At 36.9% G+C, this 16,567-nt stretch overlaps 1 protein-coding gene across 1 annotated transcript in view; it reads right to left on the bottom strand.

Annotated features, from left to right (window-relative positions):
* The window catches only part of itga8 (integrin, alpha 8), a 68,731-nt gene that overhangs the window by 48,830 nt on the left and 3,334 nt on the right, over positions 1–16,567 (bottom strand). Inside the window, exons 3-12 of the mRNA XM_016230211.1 lie at positions 14,682–14,782; positions 14,018–14,141; positions 11,243–11,304; positions 10,844–10,889; positions 7,539–7,664; positions 6,986–7,030; positions 4,044–4,087; positions 3,323–3,379; positions 2,773–2,825; positions 1,176–1,381 (exon numbers count right to left, since the gene is read on the bottom strand). Coding sequence (XP_016085697.1) covers positions 1,176–1,381; positions 2,773–2,825; positions 3,323–3,379; positions 4,044–4,087; positions 6,986–7,030; positions 7,539–7,664; positions 10,844–10,889; positions 11,243–11,304; positions 14,018–14,141; positions 14,682–14,782 — 864 coding nt within the window. The remainder of the gene's footprint in view (positions 1–1,175; positions 1,382–2,772; positions 2,826–3,322; positions 3,380–4,043; positions 4,088–6,985; positions 7,031–7,538; positions 7,665–10,843; positions 10,890–11,242; positions 11,305–14,017; positions 14,142–14,681; positions 14,783–16,567) is intronic.

The following is a 16,567-nucleotide window of genomic DNA, read 5'->3' as shown; positions in this document are numbered from 1 at the left end:
CATCTTACTTTCATCCACATCAAGTATCATTTTAAAATTACACTGGCATATCAGATTGTGTTACAGTAACATATGGAGCTGATTCATAGACTGCACATGTGCACACACACACACACACACACACACACACACACACACACAGTGACCAACACAATAGAAAACCTCTGTCTACAACTCAATCTGGATGGAGATGGAAATCAGAGAATCAGATGGCTTACATTTCATGTATGGACATCATATCCTCATCTTACTTTCATCCACATCAAGTATCATTTTAAAATTACACTGGCATATCAGATTGTGTTACAGTAACATATGGAGCTGATTCATAGACTGCACATGTGCACACACACACACACACACACACACACACACACACACACACAGTGACCAGCACAATAGAAAACCTCTGTCTACAACTCAATCTGTCTGTAGAGATGGAGATGATCTGTGGCTGATTAGTCTTGTCCAAACTCCACCCATGAACACCTGGTTTCTTTCAGATGCAGAAAGATCTCTTAAAAATCATAATAAATAGAGAAATGCTGCCATGACAACATAATTAGCAATGATCAGGACAGAAACTGAGAGAAATTATTTTTTCTGTATGCCCAGGCAGGTCAACAATGCTCTGACCAAAATTTTCAATTTCAGCTTTAATTCATATTTTTTGGGGGTGAATTTACATTTATTATTTAAAATTTATAAACTCTACTGTTACATTTATGACAGTATTTAATATACATTTCTAAATTATTAAATTAATTAAATCTGATTTATTGTAGATTTTTCAATCATATACATTTTTTTGTTGATCTTTATTTATTTATTTATTTTGCAATACTAGTAGTTGAATAGCAACAGGAATATAAACCATGTGACCTCCATCCACAAACTCAACAAAACACACACACACACACACACACACACACGCAACAGAGTAGTTTACACCCAACTCTTCACAGGAAAATGCAGACAAGGGCACCAAATCACAAATTTTACCCTTCCCGACTGGCTAGAACTGTACATTTTAAGCGTGTGATAGAGAGACAGGATATCCTAAACAAAAAAAGACAAGTAGGAAATGTGTGTATATGCATACCTCTGTCTCACTGGCCTTGTAAAAACTCCTGAAACACGCAAGACAACACTCTGAAACTAACACAAACACTTACCAAGGTAGCCATCCTGGTTGATATCTCCGAGAGGGGCGATGGCACTTCCATACCGGCTGAACAGGTGTGTTCCAGTGAGTGTGATTGGAGGGGAGAAGAGAAGCACGTCCTCTTGCAAATACAAGTACACACGGCCCACCTCACGAGGTTTACTCTCAAACTCACGGTCCATGTAGAGTGGAGCTCCAACTAGCACGTCATCTAGCCTGTGCGTGCACATAAATTCACAAATTTGACACAAACACCTCTAGGTTTTGAATTTTGGGAGGCCCATAAGTAACAAATTGTACATGCATTTGTTTTGATGATGCTTTATTTGGAAACTGAATGGATGGTTAACAACTGGATAAAGACCTGTAGCTTTATAGTGCATGTCTGAAGTCAAAGTATCATACAAGATGTCATCCTTGAGGTTACAAAACAGCAATATATACAAGGAAGTGCACCACTGAACCATTGTAAAATACGAGCCATCAGAGAAGACAAAGACGAGCCAGCACATGACAGTATCATGGCAGGGGATAAAGCATAAATCTTTTAAATGCTGATAATATAAAACAGAGACATTTTGCATGGAGATATGAATTGATGAGTGTGTTTTGGACTGAGTGAGGACCGATGGAGAAAACCCGAAATGTTCCGACAATTCGGAACAGGGCATTCTGAGAATAACCTGGACTAAAACCAACAAAGATGGTGGCGGAATTCCAATGATAAAATGGAATGAAACGTTGTAGAAAAATTCACATTTGTACTTCTCAGACTTCTTAGATCTAAGATAACAGATATAACAGAGTTATTTGATATCTAAAAAAATTATCACTGTGATTTATACGTTTCAGCATTTAGTAGCCAAAAAAATAACAAAAACGATACATTGATTTCAACACTAAAGACTGATTCCAGCAAATGAGCCATTTCAACCGCTATAAGTGTGATGAGCTGTAATGAGCTCTGTACGTTGGTCATTGCTGGTGTATCATTTAACTGCTCTTTCTTCGTGTATACTGCTGTTTTACTGTGTATTCAACTATGTACCGTTGGTAAGGAAGCCTTTCAGTTAATGGCATAAACATATGTCAGCATTTCAGACATAAGAGAAGGAGCTTTGGCGCTGATGTGTCAGCAAAGATTTGTATCCTCATAAGACCAAATTAGAAACAAATTTTATACATATCAAATTCCCTCCTGGACGATGTGAGCATTTAAACAAGGGTCAAGTAAACCAGAGCTTAATGCATGAGTCTAAATAAGCCAAAGCCCATATAAAACCTCATGGTCCTATTTATATGATCTATATGCTCCAAGTTCTATTTAGTTCCGAATACACCTTGTAACTAAATACAGCGTGAGCTGGTAAATTAAATTAGCTCAAAACAAATAATGCGGACAGATGAGAAAGCCTTGTTTCAATGCAGACAGACCGTGAGGAACACCTAAGTACTACGACTACAGAATGTGCTCTTTTGAGTTGCCTCACATGGTGATAAACATAGATTTCATAAGAATTACCTTAATATAGACAGACTTACTCAATGACTTTTTAAGGTTTTATGACCTTACATGTCATTAGAAATTAATTTCCATGTTGACTTACCCATCTCCATTTAGATCAGTCACTGCAATGGTGTATCCAAAATAAGAGGCCATCTGCCAGAAAAAGTTGTATATGAAATAGAAATGTGAGATGGAGAAAATGCAATTAAAAGGTCTTTGTCTCATTCAAAAACTTCCTTTGGTCTAATTTAGCCAGACATAAATATATTAAATACCATTGTGCTTAGCCTTCCATTGGCTGTTGAAGGCAAAACTCAAAAGAACAACAATAGTCATTTAAAAGAGATGTTTCTGTGCAATTTTTATTGATTATGGCAGCATTAACTTCATTAAATGACAAAGCGCATATACCCAGATGTGCAGTACAGTCACTACACACTTTCCTTGTCTATAACCTTTGTTTTTAAAACAAAGTATGCCAAAATGTGGCTGTTTGCTGCATTCTCCACAACTTAGAACTTAGCACTGACCCACAACTCCTGTAAATAATTCATAGTGAACAAATAGCATACTTATCTAATAAAAACAGCAAACAAAAATTTTAAAAACAGAAGTTAAAAAAACAAATCAAAGATTGGACAGTCACTCACCTGCTCCCCAGTAAAATTCTGGATAAAAGTCAGGTTTGTTGCATTGATCACAGCCACCTGTAATAAGAGAAAATTCAGATTGTATTAGTGCTAATAAAACACATCGTCATGATTCTGATGTACTGCAGGACTTGTGTATCTGACCACATGTCTGTCCTCCACTCCAAACCAGAGTGATTTTCCTCATGTTAGGCATTTAGCACTCTAATAATTACATCCAGATTGATCTTAGTGGATGTTTTATGGGACACATATGACTGAGATCCTAAATCAGACAAAGCCCCATATGGCTAATATCCAAGAATATAACATGCAGTAAAAAAAAAAGACGCAAATTCACTGTCTGCCTCACAAGCCGCCCATCCAGCTGAATATGATTCTGTTTAATTGAGGGCCAAAGGGGACACCCCTACGTCCTAGATGCTACAGTCCTAATTGGGAATTCCTTCTTAAGACTTCAAATCACATCCAGATGAGAAACTCACATGCACTTACACAAGTGACGAGGTTTTACCCGAATACCAGTCTTTGCAAAACATACAGCTTTTTTTGTTTATTTGAATAAATAAATGTTTCAATTTTATTACAAAGGTAGTGACTAACCTCTTGAACATTTCTCACATTCTTCCTTCCCCCTTGACCTTTCCCTCTGACCTTTGATTCCATATCTTACCATGACAGAAACACAGGAAACAAAGTCTGTTTAGGACTGTATACTTACATAACCAAAGTTGTGAGCCCCTCGAGGTACCCCTGCTACCAGTTCTGCATAGAGGACATAAGAAAAGCATACACTAAACATACCTGAGATATTTACATATGCGTCAGCAGCTTTATATATTTTAGACTTGCAGAGTTTGAAGAAACAAATGATGTGCTTCGGCACTCAACAATAATAAAACATACAATTTTCTTGTTTTGAGAAGAGTGTGTATGAGTGAACATTTCCACACTCACAACCACTTATCTAGCGCATCTCAGGCTAAACAGTGAGGTGAGACGTGTGAGTGTTGTTAATCTCGTCTCTGTCAACACCGTGTCAGTCACTCATTTATTATAAATATTTAGAAGAGCGAGACAGAGAGGAGAAAGTCACATAGTGGAGGAGACAGAGGCTGTCTGAGGCCTGATGGATGATCTTGGAGATAGTGTTGTGGTGGGAGGGTTTGCGGCTGTCTGTCGGACCTGTCCCACCCACTGAGATCGGAGAGGGACCGTTCAAAAGTCTGCCTCATTTCTAACTCGAAATCTCCCAGACTCCCAGGGACCCATCGCAGCCTCGCTCGTCCTCGACCCTTCCCCCCGCCACCTCAAATTTCCCGCCTTGCTTGACCACAAAGTGTGCCACAGCAAAAGGCCATGTATGTAACTCTGACAAAAAGAGATCAGCATGTCTCTCCTCTCTGGATTCACCACTAATCCAGACCAGATAGAACATATGTCTGAGAAAGACAGAGAGGGAATTCTGGGAAGAATGAACTGAAACCGCCAATAGTGTTGATTATTTGTGCATGCTGTCTGCATTGTTCTAACGTCTGATTCTCTAAAGGAATTGTGCAAATCAAGTAACAGACCACATATAACCCCCAAAAATGGTGCTGAACACAATTTTGTCACCATTTTCTGTTTTGCAGGTCAGTTTTGAGTGGTAACTTGTGGATGATACAGCAGACTACTGCAATCTGCCATACTTCATGATCATCATTTGATGAATTACTGTGGCCATGATCAATACACTCTATAAATTGTCATTTTAACAAATAAAGACCTGTTAATACATTTCCATATGTGACCCTGGAGCACAAAACCAGTCATAAGTAGCACAGGTATATTTGTAGCAATAGCCAATACATTGTATGGGTCAAAATTATCGATTTTTTTTAATGGCAAAAATCACTAGGATATTAAGTAAAAATCCTGTTACATGAAGATATATTGTAAATTTCCTACCGTAAATATATCAAAATGTAATTTTTGTTTAGTAATATGCATTGCTAAGAACTTCATTTGGACAACTTTAAAGGCGATTTTCTCAATGTTTTGATTTTTTTTGCACCCTCAGATTCCAGATTTTCAAATAGTTGCATCTCGGCCAAATATTGTCCTATAACAAACCAAACAAATGGAGAAAGGTTATTTATTCAGCTTTCAGATGATGTATAAATCTCAATTTTAAAAAAATGGACCCTTATGACTGGTTTTGTGGTCCAGGGTCACATATACAGGAAAACATTGTGAACGTATTAACATCCCATTATATGTAATTTTACAGTAAAATGATGTTTGGAAGTAAAATTTGAACATAAAATCTTTGAATTACAGTACCATACAATTTTTGGTGAAAAACAGTAAATGGACAAAAGTCCCTGTGGGACAAATCACTTGATTATATTTCATCAAACAGTTTTGTTTCTTAATATTTGTACATTAGGGTGTTTTTTGTTCCATTTTCTGTTAAGTCAAATGTACTTTTATAGCACAATACACATCATTTTAAAGCAGCTTTACAGAAAATCATGATGTTAATATTTATAATATTTTATATCTCCATGCCTTATAGTCACATTTACCAGATTAGAGCTGGGTGATAATAAGATATGTAGCTGATAATTATTGCATTATTTAGTTCATGTTTATTGCATTATTTTAGTGTCATATGCTTTACCACGATGGTGTTTTGTCTTTGTATTAACCAGTGCAAGTATGCAAGTACCATTTAAGCATGTTTCATGGACAGGCCACTTGCAATTAACTCTGATTCATTATGTGGTTTTCTATTGTGGTACCTGTATCAGTAGCAGTTTTGAAAGATAGGTATTTTAACATTATATCACCTAATGAAATATACAGTCACCAATATACCATCCCGCAATATTAGAAACACTGTCACAGTATTTTACAGTGAATTTCTGGCAACCAGAGCTGCATTTTTTTATTCACCTTAACTGGCTCTTTTTATTTTTACAATGTAGAAAAAATAACCAATCATCTTTTTATAATTTAAAATGTGTACTTTTCAATTAGGTGCACTCTATTATATAGCATAATAATTCACACAGGATTATTTCATTCCAGATTTTAGTCTGTTCAAGCTGGATTGTGGGTGGTTGGTAAATAAATTGCAGGGTTTTGCAGAACGGTACTGTCAGATGGATAGGTAGGCTAATGATTGCTTATGAGTCAATGTGGGCGCACACATGTGTGTGTGTTAGAGAGGGATGACAGACTGCAGATGGGATGTTTGTCACTGAGTGGCATGTCAGGGACAGAATCCTGGGAGTGCTCTGTAATTATGGTCTGAGGCTGAAGGGTCCGATCAAAGCTCAGTAAGCAACAAATCCACACAACCACCACACACAGAGACAGAGCTCTCTCTCATGCACTCACATTAATACACACACTCTACAAAAAATGTAGAGGTTTGTTTATGTGTCTGAGATAGAGGTCTGGTACTCAACCCGAACATTACGACATGTGACTAGCAAAGAAGATATTTTAAAGTATGTTCTGTCTACACATGGAGTCTTTCGTGTTCCACAGAAAAAAGTAAATACAGATTTAGAACAACATGATGGAGTAAATGATGATAGAATTAGAATTTTTAGGTGAACTATCCCTTTAATCTGTATCATTCACGTATATAAAAGGTTTAAACGTTCTCACCTTGTTCCGAATCACCTGTGAACTCTCCGACCGCTACAGAGTAACCTACCAGACACAGAAAGAGAACATAAGAAAACCAGAGCGACTACAGTGAGAGGAACGGTTGATGCTGCTTACCAAAGTGGGTTTAAAAACTATGTTTACTCATGTTGGTTTTATCTCATAATTTTATTATCGATTGCACTATTATCATGACAGTCCAGCTGTGATGATGATTACTTACAGTACAGGGAAAATGTTTATAGGATTTTCAAGTGTGTATTTAAAGAATATGTGTGTGTGTGTGTGTATGAGTGTTTTGAGGTCTGTAGTTCCAGATGGAAATGTTATCAGTAGGCACAAACTTAGCACCGAATTGAGCTATGAGACAGAGGGTCAAGGTTACCTCAACATCCACCAAAAAAAGCTCATGTGTGTTCATGTGCGCGTGTGTTTATTAAATTGACAGAGGGCTGGTCCTCTGACCCATAAACAGGGCCCCAAAGAAAATCGCTGGTGTCCCATAAAGCATCTTTACCTTTCAAAGGCAAACACACACAAACACGTCTCTTACCTAGGTAACTGTCATCATATGTGTCTGATGCAGCCACAGTCTGCTTCTCTCCCTGAACTTTGCGCAGAATAGTTTTCAGGGAATAGCCGTTCAATATTTCGGCGACACCTGCAGTGATCACTTGACCTAAACACACAAACACACATTATTTTCCACAAGGCCTACTGATTTTGTGTCAGTGTGTGTTGATGTGCATCACAGACATTGTACAACTGTGGTGGCAGATGTTGTTACTTTAAAGTACAAAATAGAAATTCCAATAGAAATCATATGCACTAAAATAACAGGAATAAAAACAGCAATAGGGGGGGGGGGGGGGGTTTTGGTGAAAAAAAACTTATAGGCTAAGGGCATGAGTTTATTCATGTGATTTTTTTTTCAATTAAAAATATCTTTTTTTTATTCTAAAAGGAAAATATAGTTTTTCTCTTAGAACCATTAATGCCATTTTTTCATCTTTTTATATTTAAAAAATGGATAGTTACATAATTATATTCAGTTACAATAGTTCAATGATATCTTTTTTTGTAATATATTTCTAATTTCTAATATCTTTCTAATTCTAAAATGAATTATTGTGACCTTGAATTAATTGAAGAAAAAAAAGATGCAGCATAGATATAATTTAGGATTGATAAGTTTCATATTTTAAAATATTTTCCAGTGGAAATACCACTGCTATTGCAGAATGGTCCATTAATTGATGATTTGATCCAAGGATGGAAGCTCAATTCTGAACAGGCAGAAACATTCAAAGGGGACACAACTTCTCTTAAAACTGTTAAAACCTCCCTGTATTACTTCCACATCATTCAGATTTGTCATTCTGCAACTATCTACATTACATAAGCACTGAGGAAAACAACACAGATGCAAGTTCTCAGATTAAGATGTGCGAGAGAGAGTAATGTCTTCCATTTTTGTTGTTCACGTTCAATAAACACATTACTTTCTTTTACTACCAGGCCTAAGCTGAACCCCAACCATTAATCTCTCTTAATGTGTGTGTTTAGCTGTGTGTCTGTGTGTACATGCGTCTCTATTAATTTGCATTTGTTTTGTAGACACACACACAATACAACATGTGGTACTTTTTCTCCTCACAGAAATCTGTTGTCTTTCCCCCCAAAAAATTATGAAAGGCAAAGGTTAAGATGGACTGAACGTGGGAAAAGAGGAGAGGAGAGAAAACGAGTGGCAGGTCATAACTCCTAATGCATCTGTATTTGTCCACAGCATGAAGTATATGAGCGAAATAGAGAGACCCTGTGTCTGACATTACATTTTTGTGTCATCTCAAGTCATCTGTCTCTCCATTACAAACAAAAACCAATAACACATGTGAGACTTGACGTGGAACCCAGTATTATTAATATTTAATAAGGGCCGTGACTCTGAGTTCAGGCTGTGGGGGGTCTGAAGATTGAACAAATCTGTTTTTATGTCTTAACATACAACTGCAATTACAAAACAATCAACATCTAGCATTGTGATCCAAATCCAAACACATAAACAATTACATATACATCCGGCCAAAAAATATTTAGCTGCGCCTCATTTGGTCAGGGCCAAACATCCATTCCATGCATTTTTAAAAAGATTTTTAAGAGGAGCACTTCACTACAAGAAATACAGTTAGATATATTCTTGAAGCTTTCTTACACCTTTTGGATTTGGCGCATGCATTTCTATCGCTTCTTCAGCCATTAATGATAAGCACTAATTATAAAAATCATTGATAAAATGATTTTTAAAAAATGTTAAAGACACTGCACTTCCAAAAGGCAGTTTATGGCTAATTAAATGTGTGACCCTGGACCACAAAACCAGTCATAAGTAACATGGGCATATTTGTAGCAATAGCAAAAAATATATTGTAGGTGTCAAAATTATCGATTTTTCTTTAATGCCAAAAATCATTAGGATATTAAGTAAAGATCATGTTCCATGAAGATATTTAGTAAATTTCCTGCCATAAATATAACAAAACTTCAATTTTGATACGTAATATGTATTGCTAAGAACTTCATTTGGACAACTTAAAAGGTGATTTTCTCAATACTATTTTATTGCACCCTCAGATTCTAGATATTCAAATAGTTGTATCTCGACCAAATATTGTCCTATCCTAACAAACCATACATTAATGGAAAGCTTATTTATTCGGCTTTCAGGTGATGTATGAATCTCAATTTTAAAAAATTGACCCTTATGACTAGTTTTGTGGTCCTGAGTCACATATATTAGAGTGGAACATTAATTTTTAAGAAATTAAAAAATTGTATAAAAAGTTTATAACAAATGAAGTCTTAAGAACTTAAATATTTAGCCTTTTTTTTAATTCCCTGATTTTTCCAGGTTTCCATTACTTCGGGAATCTAAAGACACCACATCAAATCTGCGTGTTTTTCAATAACTGATTTTAATACCAATATCAAGCTAGCACAAGTCACTAATGGGCAATATAATACAAAAAATATAATTTAGAAATATTATAATTACAGTAATTATAACTCAATTATATTATTTAAAAATACAGGAAATACATAAAATTTTATGTGAATTAAATAAGTATTTTGTGCAAAATTTGCTCAGAATTCAATATAATTATTTGTAAAAAGGTGCATAAATAAAGCTAAGTAGATCAACTCAACTCAAAGTGGGCCTGCCAGTTTTGTTAATCCGCCAGATGAGTTCATGCTGGCAGTCTCTAAATGGCCAAACACTTGCTGATTTATTTATCTCTAACATAAACACCGCTAAACATATGCAGGTGTACAGATTTCTTTACACAGTATTATCTTTAAATGCATTTCATTGCCAATTGTGCAGAACGTATAATTCAGGCTAAAAGTGAAGAAGTGCAGGCATTCATTAACCTGCGTTCACTGGAGTTTAAAAGCGATGATTAAAGATTCTTTCTGGTCATTAAAGCCACTGACCAGAAAGAGCAGCTCATTGACCTCTCTCTGTCTTCTATTATCACGAACTGCGGCAGAACATTTCACTGATTGGCTGAACAGACTCAGAAATGGTAGCGCTAACACACTGAGATAATCCCGATTATTTTGGTAACAGGGCTCATGGGAGGTGACGTGTCATCGTTCTGAGTGTCTGTTATTCTGCTCTGAAGGTGGAGGAAGGGTCAGCCTGGTCAGTTTGTTGGACGGAACTGAGATTCTTGGGGTCCTGTGAGACAGTGAGTCTGGGATATGAGAGACTTGCGTCTGCCAATCTCACTCAGAGAGACTCTGTAAAAGGATGGAATGATGGAAAAGACAAAATAATGAGGAGAAGTGTGTTACCTTGCCAGTAGAAACTCCCTGGCCCTCCCACAACCAGAGTCCCTTCCTGAGAGATGGAGAAAAAAAACAAGTGAGGAAATAGGAGAGAAGGTAGAAATGAGGACACAGGCCTCAAAAATGTGTTTGTGTTTATTTCTGTGTGTTCGCTTGTGCTTTTCGAGCAGGATTATGGAGAAAGGCTTACAAGCAACTGCATAAGTAGAAATAAAATAAATAATAAGGAATAAGCCCTCATTCCTGCCTGAATGAAGGGTCGAAGTGATACATAAAAGCATTTCCATTTAAAACTGGAAATGACTGCTGTGGGATTCTGAACAAAAAGCAGGACATGTCACACAGGAGAGTGTGTAATCATAAAGATGAAATACACAGACAGGGTTGAGGAGGGAGATCTGTTACCTTAGTAAAATCAACGCTGAAGCCCGCCTGGCAGAAGCCCTGGCCCTCGGGGTCCGGGTTATCTACAAAGATCAGAGCAACTTCATTTACACAAGCCTTTAGGATATGAATGAGTACAGAAAGTTTCAGCACTTCGAAGACAAATCTGTAAAATATTCAAGTAAATGGATAATATGATGCAATGAAATGTAAAGTTCACAAGTTCAGACTTTATAATATTGTTAAATGAGATTAAATGTAAATATGAGAGTCCACATTCCTCTTTGAACTACCTAATTACTGAATATATCGGAATGGTCATACATCAGACAGACTATGTATTAAAACAGTAAAATATTATAATAGCAAAATAAACATACATTATATTAACAATATATTAAATTCTTAAATACTTAGTAAATATGGAATACTTCATTTATTGAGTTCTAACAGTAATAGAATTATTCTTACATTGAAGCTGAAAAAATGAATCATCAACAAATATCCAATATACCCCCTATAATATATCTCCTGCCCTACTTGTATAGTATAGATAGTATATCAGTAATTAAGTATAACATAATTCATATTCATGAGCAAAGCCATTGCCATTTCGTGACATCAAATCATCCCAACTGTCTGCAGTTCTTTATAAAACAATATGGTTTTGTTATATGGTGCTAACCCTATGCTTAATCCCAAACCTAACCATAACCAACTCCTTAGTCATAAGATTGACTGATAAGAATGATGTTTAAGCGCCACGTCCAGGCCAAAATCTAACCTTAAAATCTGATTGGGGTATAGGAATGTGGTTCCAGGATCAACAAGGATGTACAGTAAGTTATGTCCTGTGTGTTGCTATAATACCGTAGGTGGGGTTAATGAGGCGAAACATCACTTCCAAATCCCAACCCCTGTTCTCTAAAAATACAATAAACACTCTCTCTCTCATTCCATCCCGGTTTCTCTTTTTTCACTCCTCGGCCAGACTTCACTTAGTATTTCATTTCTCACATTTCCTTAATACTACTATAAGAATGATGTTTAAGCGCCACGTCCAGGCCAAAATCTAACCTTAAAATCTGATTGGGGTATAGGAATGTGGTTCCAGGATCAACAAGGATGTACAGTAAGTTATGTCCTGTGTGTTGCTATAATACCGTAGGTGGGGTTAATGAGGCGAAACATCACTTCCAAATCCCAACCCCTGTTCTCTAAAAATACAATAAACACTCTCTCTCTCATTCCATCCCTGTTTCTCTTTTTTCACTCCTCGGCCAGACTTCACTTAGTATTTCATTTCTCACATTTCCTTAATACTACCGTCTTTGCAAAATGTGTGTATGCATGCATGCATGAGAGTGTCCATAGCAGACAAAAACAAGCTGGATTTTATCAACACCGAGCATCTCTGCCCTGAGTCTTGGCAGGGACTTCTAGCTGACCTACCAGGGAGACGGCTGGCACTTGAAATTGTTTAACAAAGAATGAGGAAAGTAATTCACAGGCATTATGGCCTCATGTGTCATATAATAATTTCCCCTAAGAGCACATTAGGCACACTTATCATTATTAATATACCACTTTACTCTGTACTAACTGTTAATACACACGTGTATGTGCATGCTGTGAAAATTTAAGAGAATATGTGTATCTGATATGACGACAAGAAATTAGAGTATATTTATCAACTACTATTACTGTGAATGAGACTTTAAAGTACAGGAAATAAGCAGGAAATTACATAAAAATAAACATGTGAGTTTCCCCTTTGATCTTTGGCAACTAGCACAACTGGGCAGCCCGAGAAGCAGCGGACACATCTGTGATTCTGTGTGAAAAGCAGAGCTGGCACGACTACTCATTTTAACTAGTTGACTAGTCATCCAAAACAAAAAAAAGTACAGTAAATCAGAAAAAACACTCCAAGAAGTGACAGTATTCTTGGTGCTGTTTTTGGATCATCCAGCACTGCGTTGACTAAGAGTCTGTGAGTGTGTCTGTGCAGCTGAGGATGATGCAGGTGAGAAACGAAAGCATGCATACTTCATTACACAGATTTATGCTGTTTGCATTGCAACAAACAGTGCCAAAACCTGTCATGTTCCACTGGCTTATAGGTTCTGTCAGTCTTTGGGCAGAACTTGATTCATTTCAGGGCGGTATGCAAGAATTTTGGCTTGTAGGTGCACACTAAATGAACACAGACCATCTTAGGTACACTTCTAACTTACATTGCGAACATAAGGAGCTCTGAGTTCAGGCTATTTTAACTCTATTTTTCTGAGAATTTCTTTTAGAGCACTGTCAAATATAATTGGCCATTACAGTTTTCTATACAAAACTGTCATGCAGCTATACTACCGTTCAAACGTTTGGGATTAGAAACAATGTCTTTGAAAGATTCTTCTTTTGCTCACCAAGGCTGCATTTACTTGACCAAAAATACAGTAAAAACAATAATATTGCAAAATATTACTACAATTGATCAAAACGGTTTTCTATTTGAATGCATTTAAAATGTAATTTATTAGCAAATGGCTGCAATATAACAAAGAGTGAAAAATTTAAGGGGGTCTGAATACTTTCCGTACCCAATGAGGAAAACAGTTCATAAATCATACAGAATGAAGTTTGAAATCTAAAATAGCAGAAAGTTTTGTGTGAGGGGTAGGGTTAGGGTAAGGGGATAGAAAATACAGTGTGTCCAGTCTAAAAAAAAAAAAACACGTTTATGGAATGGCCCCATAAAACGTGTGGAAACCAGTGTGTGTGTTTGTGTGAAATACTCACTGGTTCGACAGGGAGAATACTCAGCATAGGCACTGAAGTTCTGCACAGCCACATAACAAGTTCCCACTGGATCCATCTCACTGCTGACCTTCACTGTCCTCCAGTGATAGAGGGGCGCACAAGCCTACAGAACCACACAAACACCATGTTACTGTAAATAACAGCATTGATAGACATAGATCATAAAGAGACTACTTAGGACAGAGCTGGAGATTTTCTGAATAAAAGCATTTGAAAGAGCAAAATGTTTCCGTATCTGATTGTTTGAAGAACAACAGTCACATTTGGGAACCATGCCTTCCCTCATGTAATAACTCTGGGCTTTTTCTTTCAAACATCAGCAGTTCTCCACCTCGCATGGTCAACCTCAAATCAACATTTTCCAAAACCCCCTCAGTAACAGGACAGAGCCACATTTCCTATCAAAACATTTCTCCAAAACAACACTCCCGTGCATTCATGAATGAACTCTGATTCTGGCTCCCATACATTCATGAATGAAACACTAATGCTATTAAACAGCATTAAACCCATTAATGGGCAGCTACTTACTGATAAAGAGTAGAGTTTCCAACCGCATCCATGAATGCACGGAAGCATGCGTCCAGCATGAGGATGACTGCAAATGGTCTTTAACTGGATTATGTTTCTGAGCATCACTTACCACTACTTTGCCTTTGTGGGTCCTGACTGTGGCTCCAAACCACTGATGGGATTTAAATTCTAAAGGCTCCCGTGTCCCGTTCACTTTAATCATTCGGTTATCTGGACAAGAGAGGGGACGAATGAAAGTTACAGAAAAACAGAGTGGCACTTCATTATATAATAAACAGAAAACATCAGGCAGCTGAGAAATGTAACACATTGTGAACACTTGAGCCAGTATACTCATTTTGGAACAACATGAGCCATGAAACAGCAAATTAGGTTTCAAATGAGTCTGAGTGTGTTTGTTTATAAGAAAGCACATCTACAGGGGGTCGTTTTACTCACAGAGTGTGTACACACAGCTACATGATTCTGCGGATCTGTGTCTACAGGGGTTCTGTGTGATCCAGGAAAGATCTCTCTACAGCTGGGCCTGTTTAGAGCTCCATAAGGTACAGTCTACACCTCATAAAAACACATCAACTCTAATCCTTCTCTGCTTTCTTCTCTCCATCTCTCAGGCCTTTACTATTGGTCTTTTTCTTGATATGTAAGTCTTATACTTTGGCTTGCATAATAAGATTTCACAGTATTTTGAAGTCATTTTCTTTTTATATATAACTTCTTAAAGACTCACCACTAAGGCAAGCATCGCCATTAATGCTGTGAAGATAAGTAACCAATTTCAAACTCTAATGGTCACATTTACTGTTATTCAGCGACTTTTCTTAGTTCAAATTGTGTCATTTCAATAGGAGTCTGTGCATTCAACAATTTGGTCACACAAAATTTACTGGGTTGACCAAAAGAAAGTTGCATGGCTACGCTATTGACAATGGGTGAATTTGGGTGAAACCCCGCTAATGTGACCACTCCTTAATGAAATATGAAAATTTGGGACAAAGGACATACCCTGTTCCTTGCTGTCTGTGCTATGAATATGTGTATACCTTATACTATGCAGCTTGTTGAAAAGAGTCTGCTACTTCTTTGCTAAAGCATTTGATTTATGATATTCACCTGGTGATAAAATTCTGTAGACTTGCTATGAAAGAGGGACCTGAGACTCCACCATCACACCCTAGCAACCACAAATCAACACTTTAGGATCATAGTGGGGACTTTTGCAGTTTTGCACAGAAACACACTAAAAAAATGTGTATCCAAAAGTGCCTCATGCCAAAACATTTTTTTCTTATTATATGAAAGTTTACCTACAATTTGAGTGTGTTTATATTATGTTTTGCAAGCCTATAAGTGCAATATTACCATTGCATTGTAGGAAGTTGCTGTTGCTGAGTGAGATCAGCAGAATGGATGAACACTAAATAACATTAAACAGACACAAACATGCACAAACATACTCATGCAGTACTATATTTAATTTATAAACATAATGAGACTGTTCAAACAGAAAAGCATGAAACAGGCAAAAATTCAGGATATTCTGCTTAAATGAACACAAGTTCTGGTGTCACAGACTGCGCTAAAATGCAACGCCAGACTCACAATATAAAAACACAGCAGGGCGTCATTTGGTGCTTTAAAACATCTGTTTCATTTTTGGTTTCAAAACACATGCTTGTCATTTTTCTTTTCATTTTTTTTTTTGACCGAGATCTTTGTAAATGAAAGTGACCTGTGCTGCTAAACAGACAGTCTTGACTTACACATTCAATCATCTCTGATAATATATAAATATAAAATTACATATTTACCTCAAATCTGTGGAATGTATCTGCTGTAAGGCCTCTATAATATCTGGACATGTAACTATGAATCTGTGTGTGAGAGAATTGTGTGAAATTTTGCAAGGCGAGGTCCATTGGTACGTGGCCCTATCTGGTGTATCTAATGAATTTACTCTTCTCAGTCAGGACTGCATTAGTCATACACACACAG

Source organism: Sinocyclocheilus grahami, unplaced genomic scaffold (assembly GCF_001515645.1).
Source record: "Sinocyclocheilus grahami isolate Dianchi unplaced genomic scaffold, SAMN03320097.WGS_v1.1 scaffold366.1, whole genome shotgun sequence".
NCBI lineage: Eukaryota > Metazoa > Chordata > Actinopteri > Cypriniformes > Cyprinidae > Sinocyclocheilus > Sinocyclocheilus grahami.
Note: the sequence above shows the minus strand (reverse complement) of the source record. Positions and strands in the feature narration are given on the sequence as shown.